This window comes from Nerophis lumbriciformis, linkage group LG19 (assembly GCF_033978685.3).
Source record: "Nerophis lumbriciformis linkage group LG19, RoL_Nlum_v2.1, whole genome shotgun sequence".
Lineage (NCBI taxonomy): Eukaryota > Metazoa > Chordata > Actinopteri > Syngnathiformes > Syngnathidae > Nerophis > Nerophis lumbriciformis.
In genome coordinates this window covers 40,254,747-40,276,893 of record NC_084566.2, presented here as the reverse complement: position 1 = coordinate 40,276,893, position 22,147 = coordinate 40,254,747, and the positions used below count along the sequence as shown (strand labels likewise).

General features: G+C 39.6%; 1 protein-coding gene across 2 annotated transcripts in view; it reads right to left on the bottom strand.

Annotated features, from left to right (window-relative positions):
- Positions 1 to 22,147, bottom strand: part of mrc1b (mannose receptor, C type 1b) — a 98,237-nt gene that overhangs the window by 66,732 nt on the left and 9,358 nt on the right. For both annotated transcript variants that reach the window (XM_061978779.1, XM_061978777.1), the window contains exons 5-10: positions 11,964 to 12,074; positions 11,749 to 11,886; positions 11,490 to 11,666; positions 2,904 to 3,058; positions 2,709 to 2,822; positions 2,523 to 2,638 (exon numbers count right to left, since the gene is read on the bottom strand). In XM_061978779.1, the coding sequence (XP_061834763.1) occupies positions 2,523 to 2,638; positions 2,709 to 2,822; positions 2,904 to 3,058; positions 11,490 to 11,666; positions 11,749 to 11,886; positions 11,964 to 12,074 (811 nt within the window). The remainder of the gene's footprint in view (positions 1 to 2,522; positions 2,639 to 2,708; positions 2,823 to 2,903; positions 3,059 to 11,489; positions 11,667 to 11,748; positions 11,887 to 11,963; positions 12,075 to 22,147) is intronic.

Here is a 22,147-nt window from a genome sequence, read left to right as displayed (position 1 = left end):
ACTTCAAGAAACTCTTCAAGCTTAAAGTGTTTACAAAGTACAAAGAAATGTAGTGAATTATATTTATATAGCATTTTTCTCTAGTGACTCAAAGAGTTTTTACATGGTGAAACCCAATATCTAAGTTACATTTAAACCCATGTGGGTGGTACTGGGAACAAAGTGTCTTGCCCAAGGACACAACGGCAGTGACTAGGATGGCGGAAGCGGGGATCGAACCGTGTAACCGTGAGAGTAACCGTGTAATACTCTTCCATATCAGTAGGTGGCAGCAGGTAGCTAATTGCTTTGTAGATGTCGGAAACAGCGGGAGGCAGGGTGCAGGTAAAAAGGTATCTAACGCTTAAACCAAAAATAAACAAAAGGTGAGTGCCCCTAAGAAAAGGCATTGAAGCTTAGGGAAGGCTATGCAGAACAAAACTAAAACTGAACTGGCTACGAAGTAAACAAAAACAGAATGCTGGACGACAGCAAAGACTTACTGTGGAGCAAAAATGGCGTCCACAATGTACGTACATCCGAACATGACATGACAATCGACAATGTCCCCCACAAAGAAGGATAAAAACAACTGAAATCTTCCTGATTGCTAAAAAAAAGTAGATACGGGAAATATCCTAAAACACTACACACAGGAAAACAGCAAAAAAGTCCAAATAAGTCAGGGCGTGATGTGACAGGTGGTGACAGTACACCTACTTTGAGACAAGAGCTATAGTGATGCATGCTTGGTTATGGCAGTGGTCCCCCAACGCATTTGCTACCGGCCGCAGAGAAACATTAGATCATTTATAAACGACTGCATTTTTCCTTCTTTATTATGCATTTTCGGCCGGTGCGACTTATACTCCGAAAAATACGGTACCGGCCCCAAGACACATTTTCTTCTCTAAATGTGGCCCCCCGAGTCAAAATAATTGCCCGGGTCCGGTTTAAAGTCATATCCAACAATTGCGACAACGACTTTTTACTGTCAACTGAGTTCCGTTTTTTTAATGATTCCTGCTGGTGGTGTGCCTCCGCATTTTTTCAACGCAAAAAAATGTGCCCTGGCTCAGAAAAACACTGCCATAAACGCAGAGGTGGGTAGTAACGCGCTACATTTACTCCGTTACATCTACTTGAGTAACTTTTGGGATAAATTGTACTTCTAAGAGTAGTTTTAATGCAACATACTTTTACTTTTACTTGAGTATATTTATAGAGAAGAAACGCTACTTTGACTCCGCTACTTTTATCTACATTCAGCTCGCTACTCGCTACTCATTTTTATCGATCTGTTAATGCACGCTTTCTTTGTTTTGGTCTGTCAGACAGACCTTCATAGTGCCTGCGTTTCAACAAATACAGTCACTGGTGACGTTCACTCCGTTCCACCAATCAGATGCAGTCACTGGTGACGTTGGACCAATCAAACAGAGCCAGGCGGTCACATGACCTGACTTAAACAAGTTGAAAAACTTATTCGGGTGTTACCATTTAGTGGTTATTTGTACGGAATATGCACTGTACTGTGCAATCTACTAATAAAAGTTCCAACCAATCAATCAAAAGTGTGAAGGAAAAAAGACCCTTTTTTATTTCAACCGTACATCCCGTCAAAAGCCTAAAGACTGACTGCACAGTTCCTGTCTTCACAATAAAAGTGCCGCTCCATCGCGCCTGCGCTTTCAAAATAAGAGTCTCCGAAAGCCAGCGCAAACAAGCTAGCAAGCTACGGAGTTTGCCGCCAATGTATTTCTTGTAAAGTGTATAAAAAGGAATATGGAAGCTGGACAAACAAGATGCCAAAAACCAACCACTTTCATGTGGTATTAGACAGAAAGGAGGAACTTTTTTTCTCCTCCATTTGAAAACGTGGACGTTATCATCACTACTGTCTGATTACAATCAATGCAAGTCATCACAATCAGGTAATACACCAACTTATATTCTTGTCTTCATGAAAGAAAGGAATCTATATGTGTTAAACATGCATGTATATTCATTAAAACACCTTTAACATGTAAACAAAAACGGCAAAATAAATAAATATAAATTATATACTGTATATATCAATGTATGTATGTGTATATATATATATATATATATATGTGTATGTGTATATATATATATATATATATATATATATATATGTGTATGTGTATATATATATATATATATATATATATATATATATATATATATATATGTGTGTGTGTGTGTATATATATATATATATATATGTGTATATATATATATATATATATGTGTATGTGTAAATATATATATATGATATGATATGTGTGTGTATGTTACTCATCAGTTACTCAGTACTTGAGTAGTTTTTTCACAACATACTTTTTACTTTTACTCAAGTAAATATTTGGGTGACTACTCCTTACTTTTACTTGGGTAATAAATCTCTAAAGTAACAGTACTCTTACTCGAGTACAATTTCTGGCTACTCTACCCACCTCTGCATAAACGTCATCTCTTCACAATATCAGGACACCAAGGTGGTAAACAGGAAATATCCTTACCCATTAAACACGTCCGCTAAACTGGAGTCCGATGTCTTGCAGTGGTCTTTGGCCTCGTCAAACGTTCTTGTCTCCGTCCCCACAAAGTAACAGTAAGAGCCATGTCTCTTCCACCCCTGGGTCATTGGAAAGCACATAGATTCAAGCCAAACCCAGCTTGCATATTAAAAGTAGAAGTCGACTCACAGCTTTGCAGCCAATATCCACGTCAATTTCATCTGCCGTGTGCGTGGTGCTGCTTTGCTTCATGCAGACAAAGCCGTGCTTTTCATCGCAGGAGCGATCTGCCCAGTTGCCGTTCTGCCAGAGACGTGGAAAAACCAAAACACCTGTTGCGTGCTCACATCATGCAAAGCTGCGGCATTTATATGCATGTTATACCTCGCCCCCCATGAGAACGCAGTCCTCATCGTCTGCCGAGGTAGTGGGCTCGCCGTACTGCCAGACGGTGAAGGTGACATCCGCGGCGTCACTCCACTCGAACAGGCCCTCCGTCCTCCTGTCGTTGAAGCCGATCCAAAGCTCGTCGGTGGAGCCTGTGGGCATGCCAACGTTTGTCACCTGTCAGGCTCACATTAGCAATTGCAAGAACTTCCTTTGACTAATGATCTACTGCTAACGATGGATTCTGATGCGTTATCTATGTTGCTGCTTCTTGATCTTAGCGCTGCTTTCGATACCGTCGATCATAATTTTTTATTAGAGCGTATCAAAACACGTATTGGTATGTCAGACTTAGCTTTGTCGTGGTTTAACTCTTATTTTACTGACAGGATGCAATGCGTCTCCCATAATAATGTGACCTCAGACTATGTTAAGGTAACGTGCGGAGTCCCTCAGGGTTCGGTTCTTGGCCCTGCACTCTGTAGTATTTACATGCTGCCGCTAGGCGACATCATACGCAAATACGGTGTTAGCTTTCATTGTTATGCTGATGACAGCCAACTCTACACGCCCCTAAAGCTGACCAACACGCCGGATTGTAGTCAGCTGGAGGCGTGTCTTAATGAAATTAAACAATGGATGTCCGCTAACTTCTTGCAACTCAACGCCAAGAAAACGGAAATGCTGATTATCGGTCCTGCTAAACACCGACATTTATTTAATAATACCACCTTAACATTTGACAACCAAACAATTACACAAGGCGAATCAGTAAAGAATCTGGGTATTATTTTCGACCCAACTCTCTCCTTTGAGTCACACATTAAGAGTGTTACTAAAACGGCCTTCTTTCATCTCCGTAATATCGCTAAAATTCGTTCCATTTTGTCCACTAGCGACGCTGAGATCATTATTCATGCGTTCGTTACGTCTCGTCTCGACTACTGTAACCTATTATTTTCGGGTCTCCCTATGTCTAGCATTAAAAGATTACAGTTGGTACAAAATGCGGCTGCTAGACTTTTGACAAGAACAAGAAAGTTTGATCATATTACGCCTATACTGGCTCACCTGCACTGGCTTCCTGTGCACTTAAGATGTGACTTTAAGGTTTTACTACTTACGTATAAAATACTACACGGTCTAGCTCCGTCCTATCTTGTCGATTGCATTGTACCATATGTCCCGGCAAGAAATCTGCGTTCAAAGAACTCCGGCTTATTAGTGATTCCCAGAGCCCAAAAAAAGTCTGCGGGCTATAGAGCGTTTTCTATTGGGGCTCCAGTACTATGGAATGCCCTCCCGGTAACAATTAGAGATGCTACCTCAGTAGAAGCATTTAAGTCCCATCTTAAAACTCATTTGTATACTCTAGCCTTTAAATAGACCCCCTGTTAGACCAGTTGATCTGCCGTTTCTTTTCTTTTCTCCTCTGCTCCCCTTTTCCTTGAGGGGGGGGGGGGGCACAGGTCCGGTGGCCATGGATGAAGTGCTGGCTGTCCAGAGTCGGGACCCGGGGTGGACCGCTCGCCTGTGCATCGGCTGGGAACATCTCTGCGCTGCTGACCCGTCTCCGCTCGGGATGGTGTCCTGCTGGCCCCACTATGGACTGGACTCTTACTATTATGTTGGATCCACTATGGACTGGACTCTCACAATATTATGTCAGACCCACTCGACATCCATTGCTTTCGGTCTCCCCTAGAGGGGGGGGGGGGGTTACCCACATATGCGGTCCTCTCCAAGGTTTCTCATAGTCATTCACATTGACGTCCCACTGGGGTGAGTTTTTCCTTGCCCGTATGTGGGCTTTGTACCGAGGATGTCGTTGTGGCTTGTGCAGCCCTTTGAGACACTTGTGATTTAGGGCTATATAAACAAAGATTGATTGATTGATTGATTTACGGAGCTAAATTAGGGCCGAAAATGATGTACTTGAAAAAATTAGGTTTTGATGATGAATTAAAAAAAAAAAAAACATCAGTGTATTCAAAAATTAGTGCACACAATTTTTTTTATGTTAAAAAAAACATATGTATATATATATATATATACTAGGGGTGTAACGGTACATACCTCGGTTTAGAGGTCACGGTTCGGTTCATTTCCAGTACAGTAAGAAAACAACAAAATATAAATGTTTTGGTTATTTATTTACCAAATTTGTAAACAACGGCTTTATCCTTTTAACATTGGGAACACTATAATAATTCTGCCCACGTTAATCAACATTAAACTGCCTTAAGTTGTTGCTCAGTAAAATAAAATGACAAAACTTTTTCTTCTACATATAAAAAGTGCAACATTAAACAGTTTCAAGTCAACTCATCATGCTTCATTTATTACAGCATTTGGGAAGCCTGTAGTTGATTTTCATTATGTAAATGTTATATTTTTTATCAACATGTGATAGCAGGGACCCTGCCATTCAAAACTAGACTGCTGCATTACTAATGATTAATGTAACTATAGCTGAAAAAATAGTACAATAGCAACAGGAGAGACTATTCATCCCTGAACACCATGGAGTTCAAGTGAAATAACAGATAGACAGGGCTTTGCTGTCCCTCACACACACACACACACACACACACACACACACACACACACACACACACCGCAAAATGAGCTAACGTTACGCTAAAAGCCAATTAGCCTTCACCTCAAGCCAGGACTGCGAGCGAGCTGAGCTGCAGTTTAAAGGGGAACATTATCACCAGACCTATGTAAGCGTCAATATATACCTTGATGTTGCAGAAAAAAGACCATATATTTTTTTAACCGATTTCCGAACTCTAAACGGGTGAATTTTGGCGAATTGAACGCCTTTCTATTATTCGCTCTCGGAGCGATGACGTCACAACGATCCGCCATTTTCTCAAACACCGAGTCAAATCAGCTCTGTTATTTTCCGTTTTTTCGACTGTTTTCCGTACCTTGGAGACATCATGCCTCGTCGGTGTGTTGTCGGAGGGTGTAACAACACGAACAGGGACGGATTCAAGTTGCACCAGTGGCCCAAAGATGCCAAAGTGGCAAGAAATTGGACGTTTGTTCCGCACACTTTACCGACGAAAGCTATGCTACGACAGAGATGGCAAGAATGTGTGGATATCCTGCGACACTCAAAGCAGATGCATTTCCAACCATAAAGTCAAAGAAATCTGCCGCCAGACCCCCATTGAATCTGCCGGAGTGTGTGAGCAATTCAGGGACAAAGGACCTCGCTAGCACGGCAAGCAATGGCGGCAGTTTGTTCCCGCAGACGAGCGAGCTAAACCCCCTGGATGTCTTGGCTCACACCGTCCCTTATGCCACCGAAGATGATCAAGAGAAGAATATCGACCCTAGCTTCCCTGGCCTGCTGACATCAACTCCAAAACTGGGCAGATCAGCTTTCAGGAAAAGAGAGCGGATGAGGGTATGTCTACAGAATATATTAATTGATGAAAATTGGGCTGTCTGCACTCTCAAAGTGCATGTTGTTGCCAAATGTATTTCATATGCTGTAAACCTAGTTCATAGTTGTTAGTTTACTTTAATGCCAAACAAACACATACCAATCGTTGGTTAGAAGGCGATCGCCGAATTCGTCCTCGCTTTCTCCCGTGTCGCTGGCTGTCGTGTCGTTTTCGTCGGTTTCGCTTGCATACGGTTCAAACCGATATGGCTCAATAGCTTCAGTTTCTTCTTCAATTTCGTTTTCGCTACCTGCCTCCACACTACAATCATCCGTTTCAATACATGCGTAATCTGTTGAATCGCTTAAGCCGCTGAAATCCGAGTCTGAATCCGAGCTAATGTCGCTATAGCTTGCTGTTCTATCCGCCATGTTTGTTTGTGTCGGCATCACTATGTGACGTCACAGGAAAATGGACGGGTGTATATAACGATGGTTAAAATCAGGCACTTTGAAGCTTTTTTTAGGGATATTGCATGATGGGTAAAATTTTGAAAAAAACTTCGAAAAATAAAATAAGCCACTGGGAACTGATTTTTAATGGTTTTAACCCTTCTGAAATGGTGATAATGTTCCCCTTTAAGTTTCTAGAAGGTCAACGGGCTCATAGTGATGTTACTAGTAGTTGACTGGGAGGTGTTTATTATAATCTGGGGGAGAGTACGCTGGAGCATTGACTACATGCGCTCTGAATACGCACTGCTGATTGGCTGTAACCGCTTTGTATGTAACCAATCAGATGGTTGTGTGGGTGGGACAATGCTGGGTGCTGAGGCAGAGGCAGAAGAAGCAAAGCAGCTTGTTAAGACTTTAGCTTAGAAACTCGTTCGGTACACCTCCAAACCGAACCGAAACACCCGTACCGAAACGGTTCAATACAAAACACGTACCGTTACACCCCTAATATATATATATATATATATATATATATATATATATATATATATATATATATATATATATATATACAAAAAATATATATATATATATTTTTGTTTGTTTGTATATATATATATATTTTTGTATATATATATATATACATATATATATATATATATATTTGTATATATATATTTGTGTGTATATATATATATATATATATATATATATATATATATATATATATATATATATATATATATATATATATATATATATATATATATGTATATATATATATATATATATATATATATATATATGTATGTGTGGGGAAAAAAATCACAAGACTATTTCATCTCTACAGGCCTGTTTCATGAGGTGGGGTACCCTCAATCATCAGGAGATTTTAATGGGAGCATTCGCATACCATGGTTTGTATAGGGCACAGAGTGGGTGGGTACAGGCTGGCGTAGGGGCGTGGTGATTGGCTCATGTGTTACCTAGGAGGTGTTTCCGTCTATGGCGGCATGCTGTTACAATTTCGCTGCGCTTGTTGAGGGATGACAGGTCTGGACGGTAAATAATAAACGGTTTCTCTTTCAAGAATAGGTTGCATCTTTTATTACCACTATTGTAAGGTGTGCTGGATGCAAGAATTTGCCATGTTATTGAATATTCAACATTATTGTCTTTGAGGTCCCAAATGTGTTTGCTGAGTTCTGTGGTATTTCGCAGGTTTTGGTTCCTGAAAGAAGCCTTCTGATTGTTCCATCTGGTTTTGAATTCTCCCTCGGTTAATCCTACATATGTGTCGGATGTGTTAATGTCCTTGCGTATTACCTTAGATTGGTAGACAACTGATGTTTGTAAGCACCCCCCGTTGAGAGGGCAATCAGGTTTCTTTCGACAGTTACATCCTTTGTTTGTTTTGGAGTCGCTCTGTCCGGGGGCCGACGGCTCATTTGCAATATATATATATATATGTGTGTGTGTGTATGTAGGTATATATGTATATATATGTAACTTTGAAACTAAAAAAATAGGTTTTGATGATGAAAAAAAACAAAAAAAACATCAGTGTATTCAAAAATAGGTGCACACAATTTTTTTTAAAAGGTATCTAATGCTTAAACCAAAAATAAACAAAAGGTGAGTGCCCCTAAGAAAAAGCATTGAAGCTTAGGGAAGGCTATGCAGAACGAAACTAAATCTGAACTGGCTACGAAGTAAACAAAAACAGAATGCTGGACGACAGCAAAGACTTACTGTGGAGCAAAGACGGCGTCCACAAAGTGCACCCGAACATGACATGACAATCAACAATGTCCCCACAAAGAAGGATAAAAACAACTGAAATATTCTTGATTGCTAAAAAAAAAATAGATGCGGGAAATATCCTAAAACACTACACACAGGAAAACAGCAAAAAAGGCCAAATAAGTCAGGGCGTGATGTGACAGGTGGTGACAGTACACCTACTTTGAGACAAGAGCTATATTGATGCATGCTTGGTTATGCTTTAAAGTCATATCCAACAATTGCGACGACGACTTTTTACTGTCAACTGAGTTCCGTTTTTAAATGATGTCTGCTGGTGGTGTGCCTCCGCATTTTTTCAACGCAAAAAATGTGCCTTGGCTCCAAAAAGGTTGAAAAACACTGGCCTACAGCAACAGATGTTTTATGAGCTGGCACTAATTTGATACTCGGGCAGTTATTTAGTTTAGATCGGAGGTGTTAATCAGAGCATTTACAGTGAATTAGAAATATAATTGCCTTTAGTTTAGATAATAATGAGTCATATATTGGAATATGGGATCCATTATTTTAATTTGTTTTAACTATTAAATTAACCTAAAATATGACTTATTTTATCTTTGTTGAAAATATTGGACACAATGTGTCAAGCTTATGAGATGCAATGCAAGTTTAAGCCACTACTGTTAATTTTTTACATGTTTTTATTTTCTATAAATGGCTGATGGGATTTCTAATCACTGCTATGTTGGAATTCTTATTAATATTGATACTGTTGTTGATGTTATTTCTTTGTGTTTGACTACTTTTGGATTGTTTTGTGTCATGTTTGCGTGTCCTCTCAATTGCTCTGTTGATTGCTACTCTGAATGTTGCTGGGCCAGGTTTGGTTTTGGAATTGTATTATTATGGTATTATTGTGTATTATTTTGTTGGATTGATTAATAAAGAAAAAAAAAAAAGAAATACAATTTCACATATAATATTAAGTAAACGGGTTATACTTGTATAGCGCTTTTCTACCTTCAAGGTACTCAATGCGTTAAGAAAATAAAATAAATACATCCATCCATCCATTTTCTACCGCTTATTCCCTTTGGGGTCGCGGGGGGCGCTGGAGCCTATCTCAGCTACAATCGGGCGGAAGGCGGGGTACACCGTGGACAAGTCGCCACCTCATCGCAGAAATAAATACATTTAAATGAAATTAATAAAACAAAACTATTTAAAAGATATATTATTTCAACATTTATCACAAAACCTTAAAAACAATAAACATATTTATGAATTTCTATACATATTATAAATAAATAAACAAAATCAAATCAATTCAAATTTTATTAAATACAACAAGACAATATTTTGTGTTAAATAAGGCTTAAAAACCATTCTTTTTTTTAAAAAAGCCTTTTTTTAGATATATGCGTGCTCGTTTATTATCTTTTTATTTATTTTTTAATACACTGTAGCACTTTGACATTGTTTGCTAAATGTAAAGTGCTTTTTACAAATAAAATCTATTATTATTATTACTATAAATATTACCATTTTAATTCAATGATTAATACATGTGCAAACTAAAAACACAATAGACATATTTGTGACTCTGTGCACGTATTATTAAAATTAAATGAACTAAATAAAAAATGTGAATATTTCAATTAAACTAATTAATGTTTTAACATATATATATATATATATAAATATATATATATATTATTAAAATTAAATGAACTAAATAAAAAATGTGAATATTTCAATTAAACTAATTAATGTTTTAATATATATATATATGTTTTAATATATACATATATATATATATATATATATATATATATATATATATATATATATATGTGAATATTTCAATTAAACTAATTAATGTTTTAATATATATATATATATATATATATATATATATATATATTAAAACATGAATTAGTTTAATTGAAATATTAATGTTTTAACATATATATATATATATATATATATATATATATGTGAATATTTCAATTAAACGAATTAATGTTTTAATATATATATATATATATATATATATATATATATATATATTAAAACATATATATATATTAAAACATTAATTAGTTTAATTGAAATATTAATGTTTTAACATATATATATATATATATATATATATATATATATATATATGTTAAAACATTAATTCGTTTAATTGAAATATTCACATTTTTTATTTAGTTCATTTAATTTTAATAATACGTGCACAGAGTCACAAATATGTCTATTGTGTTTTTAGTTTGCACATGTATTAATCATTGAATTAAAATGGTAATATTTATAGTAATAATAATAATAGATTTGATTTGTAAAAAGCACTTTACAATTAGCAAACAACCTCAAAGTGCTACAGTGTATTAAAAAATAAATAAAAAGATAATAAAAATAAAAATTAGAACAAGCACGCATATATCTAAAAAAAGGCTTTTTTAATTTTAATTATATATATAATATATATATATATATATATATATATATATATATATATATATATATATATATATATATATATATATATGTATATATTTATTTTATTATATATATATATATATATATATATATATATATATATATATATATATATAAATAAGAGAAATACTTGAATTTCAGTGTTCATTTACTTACACATATACACACACATTTAGAGAAGAAAATGTGTCTGGGGGCCGGTACCGTATTTTTCGGAGTATAAGTCGCACCAAACTATGGAAAAAAACTGCGACTTATAGTCTGAAAAATACGGTATATATAGATATTGAACCAGGAACCCTCAGGTTGCTGGCACGGCCACTCTCCTAACCTTGCCACGACGTCCCCGAATAAATAAAATAGTATTGAATTATTATGGTTTTATTTATGTCCGTTTTTTTTCAGTTTTTGTTTGAAATTGACTTAAAAAATAATTCACCCGCTGCTTGTTTAGGACAAAAGTAGTGTTCACCCACCGTATCCGAGTTGAGAGACGACAAAGCCGAAGTCCTCCACGTTGCGCATGCTCACAAGTGCCCCCTCCTCCTTGCGACAGTCCTTCTGGGCGTCGGTCCACGTCTTCGGAGTACGGACGAGGTGGAAGCAGTGGCCATTGTAGGGAATCCACGGGCTTGTACAGAACCCTTGCTCCACTGATGACCAAAAAAAAAAGAAAAGAAGATTCCTCAGTGAGCTAATACTTACGTCTCTGACACTTGGAGGGGGATTCTTTACCCTGAGGTGGGACTGGCGGAGCTCCGGCTTTGAAGCAGATGTAGCCTATTTTCTTGGCGCAGGATAACGTCTGCCACCTGTGCAGCCCATCCGAGTCCAGAAGTGCGCAGTTGTGGCCCGGATTAGGAAGCGGATATCCTAAAGTGCAGAGACACTACTCGTTACTAAACATGAGACTTATTCTTAAATACTACCAACTGTGTGAAGTGACTAACCACTGCTCCATCTGAGGTATCGCATTGGCCTCCCGTCAGACCACAGCCAGCCGTGCTCAGGGTTCAGGACCAGCCCGATCCACAACCTGTTCTTCTTATTTCCTAACAGTGCTATGTGAGCGTTGTGGTGGTGGAAGCGGACAGAAGACAAGAAAAGGCCAGGGTGAAGAAGGGATCGTTCCTCTTTTTCTAAAGTCTTCCTCATTCGTATTGCTTCATCACAACGTTGCGATCAGACAGGATTCACAAGAAAACGTTCCCGTAAAATTCCTGTCTCGTAAAGACTTTTTAAAATTGTCATTTTCCCTTTTTTCGGAAATGAGCTTGGAGAAACGATATCTTGATTATTCCGTACTGTATGTGTGATAGAATAAGTTACTCTGGATGCGGAATGCTGGTATGATATCTTCTTTAGGACAAGGACTCCGGTCAGAGAGTAGGGCACAGAGAGGCTTTCAGCCACTCTATAATGGTGAAGTTGGACAAGTGTGGTATAGTCATACTTGCCAACCCTCCTTATTTTCCACAGAGAGACTCCAGAATTTCAGTGCCCCTCCCGAAAATCCCAAATTACTCCCAAATTTCTCCCGATTTCCACCCGGACAACAATATTAGGGGCGTGCCTTCAAGGCACTGCCTTTAGCATCCTCTCTCACCTGAAACCTTCACCCCTTAACAGCCGCATGCTGCATACTTGCCAACCTTGAGACCTCCGATTTCGGGAGGTGGGGTGTGGGGGGCGTGGTCGGGGTGGGGCGGGGGGCGTGGTTGGGGGCGTGGTTAAGATATATATATATAAGAAATACTTGACTTTCAGTGAATTCTAGCTATATATATATATATATACATATATAAAAGAAATACTTGAATTTCAGTGTTCATTTATTTACACATATACACACACATAACACTCATCTACTCATTGTTGAGTTAAGGGTTGAATTGTCCATCCTTGTTCTATTCTCTGTCACTATTTCAGCACACACACATTATACAAATATACATTATAAAATCAATAAGAAAACGGGAGCTCTAATTTGGGAGTCTGAATTAGGATCAGAAGTTCCTATATAAACATTGCGCACTCACGTCGCCATTTTGTATTGATTACTGCAGCTGTGCACTGGATTCATTCACAAATACAAACTACAACTCACAAACACTTTAGAGTTAGGCTCCATCATCAGAATGTGTACTTAAACTTACAAAGATCACATGGATATTATTCAGTCAGTTGATTCACCAAAACTAACCTGTTATACAGGAGGAAAAAGCACACAGGACGTTTCAATTGTTCACAGACTGGTCGCGCTCATCAGAATGACAAGACACTTCCGGTCTGCAGGTGATAGCATTCAATTGGGAAGAAACGCCCTACTGCCCCCTACTGACCAATGTGAATATTGATAAATGTGTAATGACAGCTCCAAAAACGAATTCAAACCACAAAATAAAATAAATAAATCAACACAAAAATGTGACACATTATGGGTGGGTCACATACCTGTATGCATGTACAGTAGATGGCAGTATTGTCCTGTTTAAAAGTGTCACAACATTGCTGTTTACGGCAGACGAACTGCTTTACGGTAGACGGAAACTTGATTGCTGTTGTTGTGTGTTGTTACCGCGCTGGGAGGACGTTAATGAAACTGCCTAACAATAAACCCACATAAGAAACCAAGAACTCGCCCTCGATCATTAGCTGTTTCTATTGTGGGAAAGCGGACGTGTGAACAGGCTGTCAACACGTCACTCAGGTCCGCCTGAATTTCGGGAGATTTTCGGGAGAAAATTTGTCCCGGGAGGTTTTCGGGAGAGGCGCTGAATTTCGGGAGTCTCCCGGAAAATCCGAGAGGGTTGGCAAGTATGGCATGCTGTCCAGGCATCCGCTTTTCCTTCATATAAACAGCGTGCCGGCCCAGCCACATAATAATGTAGCGTTGGACGGGTTTAACAATGGTCTTAACTCGAAGATGTCAAGAAATGCTGACACGTTGTATGATCTTTCAACTGGTTTAATGCTAACGATAATTTCAAGCATACACACACACTCACACAAGTGAATGCCATGCATACTTGGTAATGTGCTCCATACTGTGAACCCACACCAAACAAGAATGACAAACACATTTCGGGAGAACATCCGCACCGTAACACAACATAAACACAAAAGAACAAAGACCCAGAATCCCCTTGCAGCACTAACTCTTCCGGGACGCTACAATAACATCTACGGCTTTTGGAGCTCAGTGCACAACTGCACACACAACAAGAAGGAGACGAAGCAGAAGAACGAAGAAGAGACATGGCGACGACGAGTAAGAAGGAGAAATACGCTCGCAAGTTCCAAAATGATTGGAAAAAAGAATTTCATTTCATCCAGGACAGCTCGAAGGGGAAGGGGTATGCTGCCTGCACCACAACCCCGACCCCAACAGCCCCCCATCTCCCCAATTCGGAGGTCTCAAGGTTGGCAAGTATGGGTATAGGTGTGTGTGTGGGTGTGGTCTAAAGGGAACACATCATACTTGCCAACCCTCCCGGATTTTCCGGGAGACTCACGAAATTCAGCGCCTCTCCCGAAAACCTCCCGGGACAAATTTTCTCCCGAAATTCAGGCGGAGCTGGAGGGGGCGGACCTGAGTGACGTGTTGACAGCCTGTTCACACGTCCGCTTTCCCACAATATAAACAGCTATTGATCGAGGGCGAGTTCTTGGTTTCTCATGTGGGTTTATTGTTAGGCAGTTTCATTAACGTCCTCCCAGCGCGGTAACAACACACAACAACAGCAGTCAAGTTTTCGTCTACCGTAAAGCAGTTCGTCTGCCGTAAACAGCAATGTTGTGACACTTTTAAACAGGACTATACTGCCATCTACTGTACATGCATATGTGACCCACCCATAATGTGTCACATTTTTGTGTTGATTTATTTATTTTATTTTGTGGTTTGAATTCGTTTTTTGGAGCTGTCATTACACATTTATCAGTATTCACATTGGTCAGTAGGGGGCAGTAGGGCGTTTCTTCCCAATTGAATGCTATCACCTGCAGACCTAGAATTCACTGAAAGTCAAGTATTTCTTATATATATATATATATATATATATATATATATATATATATATATATATATATATATATATATATATATATATATATATATAGAACACTGTGATCCCACGGTGTTCTAACTATCGTGGGATCACACTCCTCAGCCTTCCCGGTAAGGTCTATTCAGGTGTACTGGAGAGGAGGCTACGCCGGATAGTCGAACCTCGGATTCAGGAGGAACAGTGTGGTTTTCGTCCTGGTCGTGGAACTGTGGACCAGCTCTATACTCTCGGCAGGGTCCTTGAGGGTTCATGGGAGTTTGCCCAACCAGTCTACATGTGCTTTGTGGACTTGGAGAAGGCATTCGACCGTGTCCCTCGGGAAGTCCTGTGGGGAGTGCTCAGAGAGTATGGGGTTTCGGACTGTCTGATTGTGGCGGTCCGCTCCCTGTATGATCAGTGTCAGAGCTTGGTCCGCATTGCCGGCAGTAAGTCGGACACGTTTCCAGTGAGGGTTGGACTCCGCCAAGGCTGCCCTTTGTCACCGATTCTGTTCATAACTTTTATGGACAGAATTTCTAGGCGCAGTCAAGGCGTTGAGGGGATCCGGTTTGGTGGCTGCAGGATTAGGTCTCTGCTTTTTGCAGATGATTTGGTCCTGATGGCTTCATCTGGCCAGGATCTTCAGCTCTCACTGGATCGGTTCGCAGCTGAGTGTGAAGCGACTGGGATGAGAATCAGCACCTCCAAGTCCGAGTCCATGGTTCTCGCCCGGAAAAGGGTGGAGTGCCATCTCCGGGTTGGGGAGGAGATCTTGCCCCAAGTGGAGGAGTTCAAGTACCTCGGAGTCTTGTTCACGAGTGAGGGAAGAGTGGATCGTGAGATCGACAGGCGGATCGGTGCGGCGTCTTCAGTAATGCGGACGCTGTATCGATCCGTTGTGGTGAAGAAGGAGCTGAGCCGGAAGGCAAAGCTCTCAATTTACCGGTCGATCTACGTTCCCATCCTCACCTATGGTCATGAGCTTTGGGTTATGACCGAAAGGACAAGATCACGCGTACAAGCGGCCGAAATGAGTTTCCTCCGCCGGGTGGCGGGGCTCTCCCTTAGAGATAGGGTGAGAAGCTCTGTCATCCGGGGGGAGCTCAAAGTAAAGCCGCTGCTCCTCCACATTGAGAGGAGCCAGATGAGGTGGTTCGGGCATCTGGTCAGGATGCCACCCGAGCGCCTCCCTAAGGAGGTGTTTAGGGCATGTCCGACCGGTAGGAGGCCACGAGGAAGACCCAGGACACGTTGGGAAGACTATGTCTCCCGGCTGGCCTGGGAACGCCTCGGGATCCCCCGGGAGGAGCTGGACGAAGTGGCTGGGGAGAGGGAAGTCTGGGCTTCCCTGCTTAGGCTGCTGCCCCCGCGACCCGACCTCGGATAAGCGGAAGAAGATGGATGGATGGATGGATGGATATATATATATATATAAACCACGCCCCCAACCACGCCCCCCGCCCCACCTCCCCAATTCGGAGGTCTCAAGGTTGGCAAGTATGGAACACATACAAAGAATGATTAGGATACATTTAGGCAATATAATATGCAATAATATAACATGATATGTATAATGTTATATATAATATAATCTACAATGTGTTATAAAACTGGACTATTAAAGCAGTCCATTAGAGATGAATGGAGAATAAGAACCGTTGATTTAGACAGTGCTTTAAACGTCGTCTGTGTCCCCCTCTAGTGGTAGGATAGGCTAACTACTGTGTAACAATTTTGATTGATCGAAACTTTTATCAGTAGATTGCACAGTTCAGTACATATTCCGTACAATTGACCACTAAATGGTAACACCCGAATAAGTTTTTCAACTTGTTTAAGTCGGGGTCCACTTAAATCAATTCATGGTAGTCAAGAAGTATTAACAGGGCGAAAGTTGAGCTGGCGAATGATATCGTCAAGCAGAAACATTGTTGCAAACAAACACTCGGTTAAGGCTACATCTACCACATTATAGGCATTTTAGCATTAATAACCGTGCTATATTCGACGTATACTTACATTTAAGTCAGGAACGCACACAATGCTGTTTACACAATCCCCCAACAGCCCATATTACAGAAATGCTACAAACAGGAAATTAGGTCTCAGACTAGATCGCCAAATTAAGAGCACAGGAAATGTAATATCTCAAAACTGCGATTTTCTGACAGTATGTCTTGCATGTATGGAAACATTGACAATGAAAGATCGTTGAAGTTGAAAAGTAATTTACTATGGAACTGTCAGAAAGTGTTTTGGGCTTTTTCAGATGTTAGATTTCCTGTCCTCTTAATTTGGCGATCTAGTCTGAGACGTCAATTCCTGTTTGTAGCGTTTCTGCGAAATATGGCCCACAGGGATCATGTTCGAAACCGGTTCTCCCGATTGTTCGATAAGAAAAGAACCGATTCCAAGGATTCGAATCCCTTTTTTGAGCACCGGTTCCCGTTATCGAAGCCACTATAGCATACTTGCCAACCTTGAGACCTCCGATTTCGGGAGGTGGGGGGAGGGGGTGGGGATGGGCGTGGTCGGGGTGGGACGGGGGCGTGGCTAAAAGGGGAGGAGTATATTTACAGCTAGAATTCACCAAGTCAAGTATTTCATATATGTATATATATATATATATATATATATATATATATATATATATATATATATATATATATATATCAGGAAACAGAGTGGACCGACACCAGCAGATGACATGGCACCCCAAACCATCACTGATGGTGGAAACTTTACACTAGACTTCAGGCAACGTGGATCCTGTGCTTCTCCTGTCTTCCTCCAGACTCTGGGACCTCGATTTCCAAAGGAAATGCAAAATTTGCTTTCGTCAGAAAACATGACTTTGGACCTCTCAGCAGCAGTCCAGCTGGTGTCGGTCCACTCTGTTTCCTGAGATCCAGGGTCAACGCAGCCGTCTACCAGCAAGTTTTAGAGCACTTCATGCTTCCTGCTGCTGACCTGCTCTATGGAGATGGACATTTCAAGTTCCAACAGGACTTGGCGCCTGCACACGGCGCAAAATCTACCCGTGCCTGGTTTACGGACCATGGTATTTCTGTTCTAAATTGGCCCGCCAACTCCCCTGACCTTAGCCCCATAGAAAATCTGTGGGGTATTGTGAAAAGGAAGATGCAGAATGCCAGACCCAAAAACGCAGAAGAGTTGAAGGCCACTATCAGAGCAACCTGGGCTCTCATAACACCTGAGCAGTGCCAGAAACTCATCGACTCCATGCCACGCCGCATTAACGCAGTAATTGAGGCAAAAGGAGCTCCAACCAAGTATTGAGTATTGTACATGCTCATATTTTTCATTTTCATACTTTTCAGTTGGCCAACATTTCTAAAAATCCCTTTTTTGTATTAGCCTTAAGTAATATTCTAATTTTGTGACACACGGAATTTTGGATTTTCATTTGTTGCCACTTCAAATCATCAAAATTAAATGAAATAAACATTTGAATGCATCAGTCTGTGTGCAATGAATAAATATAATGTACAAGTTACACCTTTTGAATGCAATTACTGAAATAAATCAAGTTTTTCAAAACATTCTAATTAACTGGCTTTTACCTGTATATATAAATATCTTAACCCCGCCCCAAACACACCCCCCGCCCCACCCACGACCACGCCCCCGCCCCCACCACCCACCACCCACCTCCCGAAATCGGAGGTCTCAAGGTTGGCAAGTATGGTTAACGGTATCTTGTAGCCTACACCACTCCAGAGTTTGCAGGTCTGTCTAATAAACTAGTGCTTAAGATAATGTTAACGTTATCCTATTTCAGATGATGACAGCCAGAGTGACCAGCAGAGCGTTAACCCATTTACCATAGCGAGGTATCCATTTACCATGGTGGGGTATAACCATTTACCATAGCGAGGTATAACGCAGAGTGCAGCAAGATGAGTGAGGAGGAGACTACACTGCAAAAACTGACATCTAAGTAGAATGAAATATGTCAAATAAGGGTGATATTTGTTTATTTTCTGTCTGATAAGATAATTCTTCTCACTAAGCAGATTTTATGTTAGAGTGTTTTACTTGTTTTAAGTGTTTTGGTCCTAAATGATCTCAGTAAGATATTACAGCTTTTTGCTGAGATTTGATGACCTATATTGAGTAAAACATGCTTGAAACTAGAATATCAACTGTTGCAAAGCTGTGTCATCAACACTCACAAGTATAAAACTACTTTTTTTAAAGTAATAATTTCTTATTTCAAGCGTGAAAAAAAAAATCATGATTTTGACACGAATGTGTCTCATAATTAAAACTGATGACAGCCAAATGGACTTTGCTGTTTTGTTTTCAATGAAACAATAGAAAATAGGTACTCATATAGTAGTACAGTTGGCACAGTACAGTAAACTGACAGTTAATATTTAAACATTTAACATTTCAAACAATTTTGAACAGAAATAGTTCATGCACGTTCAGATAAATTCTTCAAAATGACAATAAAAAAATTTTGGGCCGGGGGCCGGGCTGTATATATGCGCACTAATTGACTGAAAGAGCACGCACTTGGCGTGATGATGTCATGTTATCCATGGAAAAATGCATCTTTAGACAATACGATTTGCCTGAGCGGCTAGGAGACCCCGAGAGTAACAAGCGCTTGCCTTTCCTTTAAGAACAATAAATTAGTTTTTAGTAAAAGTTTGCTGGTTTCAAGAAATGTAATGGCGAGCGCATATCATCATGTCAAAATAATGGAACTAGCATTTACTTAACTTAAGAATATTTTTCAACATATTGAGCAAAAAGGTCTCTTTTTTTTCTACCAAGAAAAGTGCACTTGTTATTAGTGAGAATATACTTATTTTAAGCTATTGTTGGGTTTATTGAGGTTAGCTAATTAGGGCCCGCATGGCCCATTGTATAAGGACTCCCAAAGGGAGTCCTTATGCAATGGGACATAAGGACCTATTGAATTTGTAAGGTTTTATTATTCTTTATTATTATTATACCGACCGCCTCTTTGAGCTGTAATTTGACCCACTTAACATGCTTCAAAACTCACCATATTTGACCCACACATCAGGACCTGCGAAAATTGCCTTTTAATAAAAAACTGAACCCCAAAAATCAAAATTGCGCTCTAGCGCCCCCTAGGAAAAAAAAAACTAGACTGCCTGTAACACCCACTAGGAAGGTCGGAGAGACATGAAACAAAAACCTCTATGTAGGTCTGACTCAGATCTAGATTTCATAATAGTACATTCTCGGGCTAAAATCAACAGGAAGTTGGCAATTCCCCCTTCAAGACAAAAAAGTACTAAAAACAGTCACTTTTGCCTCTTTGAGCTGTAATTTGACCCCCTTAACACGCTTCAAAACTCACCAAACTGACCGCACACATCAGGACTGGCAAACATTGCGATCTAAAAAAAAAACCTAACCCCAAATCTCAAAATTGCGCTCTACTGCAATTTTTTAATAAAACGCAAAAAAAACTGCTCCTCGGAAGAAAAAAATGACAAAACTGCCTGTAACTCCCACTGGGAAGGTCGGAGAGACATGAAACAAAAACCTCTATGTAGGTCTCACTTAGACCTACATTTCATAAACTGACAACCCCCAGCAAAAATCAACAGGAAGTTTGCTATTCCCCCTTCAAAACACATTTTTTGTAAAAACCGGTCACCTTCCTTCAAAAACGAACTCGTTTTGCCTTCAAACTAACACAGGAGAGAGATTGAACCCTTGTGATTACAATGTCAGAAGCGCTTTTTTTCGAACTGCTCCGGTTTGGATTTTATGACCCTTCAAAGACCCGCTGCGCTGATGCTGCTGCGCTGCTGTTTTTTTAAGATGGCTGCTTAAAAGCAGGAAGCACCAACGTGCCCACACAATGCAGACAAGGTAGGTACACTAGACAAAAGTCTTGGGACACTTCAGACTAAAAGTAGACAAAAGTATTGGGACACTTAGGACTACCACTGGACAAAAGTATTGGGACAGTTAGGACTAGCACCTGCCAAATACGCCGGCCCGACCAATGCTGCTTGCAGCTTTAATTTTACTTGTCTTGGAAAGTCTTGACAAGCCGAATTTTGTTGTTCTATTGGCAGATAATTTTGCTTAGTTCAAACAAAATACCCCTAATTTTTGCATTTTTTTTTTTTCTTGTTTTTGAACACTGACTTTTTGCAGTGTAACAACATTACTCGCAAGCTAAAGAGAATGATGGTGGAAAAATCTCCTCCCCTTCAATTTGGTGAACACAGACAAACACAAGTAGGTTAATAATTGTATTTTGCTGACATGTGATGGAGCAAAAAGTAATCAACGCCATTACTCTGAGATTTGTTTCAAATGTAAAGTGCAGTACAATACAAATGAATGCAGGATTTTCCCTGCATGTATTTTTCTTAGGTGGCCCACTTAAGGGGCACTAACAGTCAATATTTATTTATTTATTTTTTGGGGTAACAACAGTCAATATTTATTTATTTATTTTTTGGGGTAACAACAGTCAATATTTATTTATTTATTTTTTGGGGTAAAAACAGTCAATATTTATTTATTTATTTTTTTTGGGTAACAACAGTCAATATTTATTTATTTATTTTACTTTTTTTCTTAAAAAATAAAAGTGACCTTTTGTTAAACCAAGTATTGTGTGATTTTTTTCCATATACAACAACCTATCTGGATTCGATAAGCGAATCGATAAGGAAGAGGATTCGATAACGGGCTCGAACTCGATAATTTCTTATCAAACATCATACTTGCCAATCCTCCCGGATTTTCCGGGAGACTCCCGAAATTCAGCGCCTCTCCCGAAAACCTCCCGGGACAAATTTTCTCCCGAAAATCTCCCGAAATTCAGGCGGACTCAGGTCCTCCACAATATAAAAAACCGTACCTGCCCAATGACGTTATAACTGTAGAATGATGGAGGGCGAGTTCTTGGTTTCTTATGTGGGTTTATTGTTAGGCAGTTTCATTAACGTCCTCCCAGCGCGGTAACAACACACAACAACAGCAGTCACGTTTTCGTCTACCGTAAAGCAGTTCGTCTGCCGTAAACAGCAATGTTGTGACACTCTTAAACAGGACAA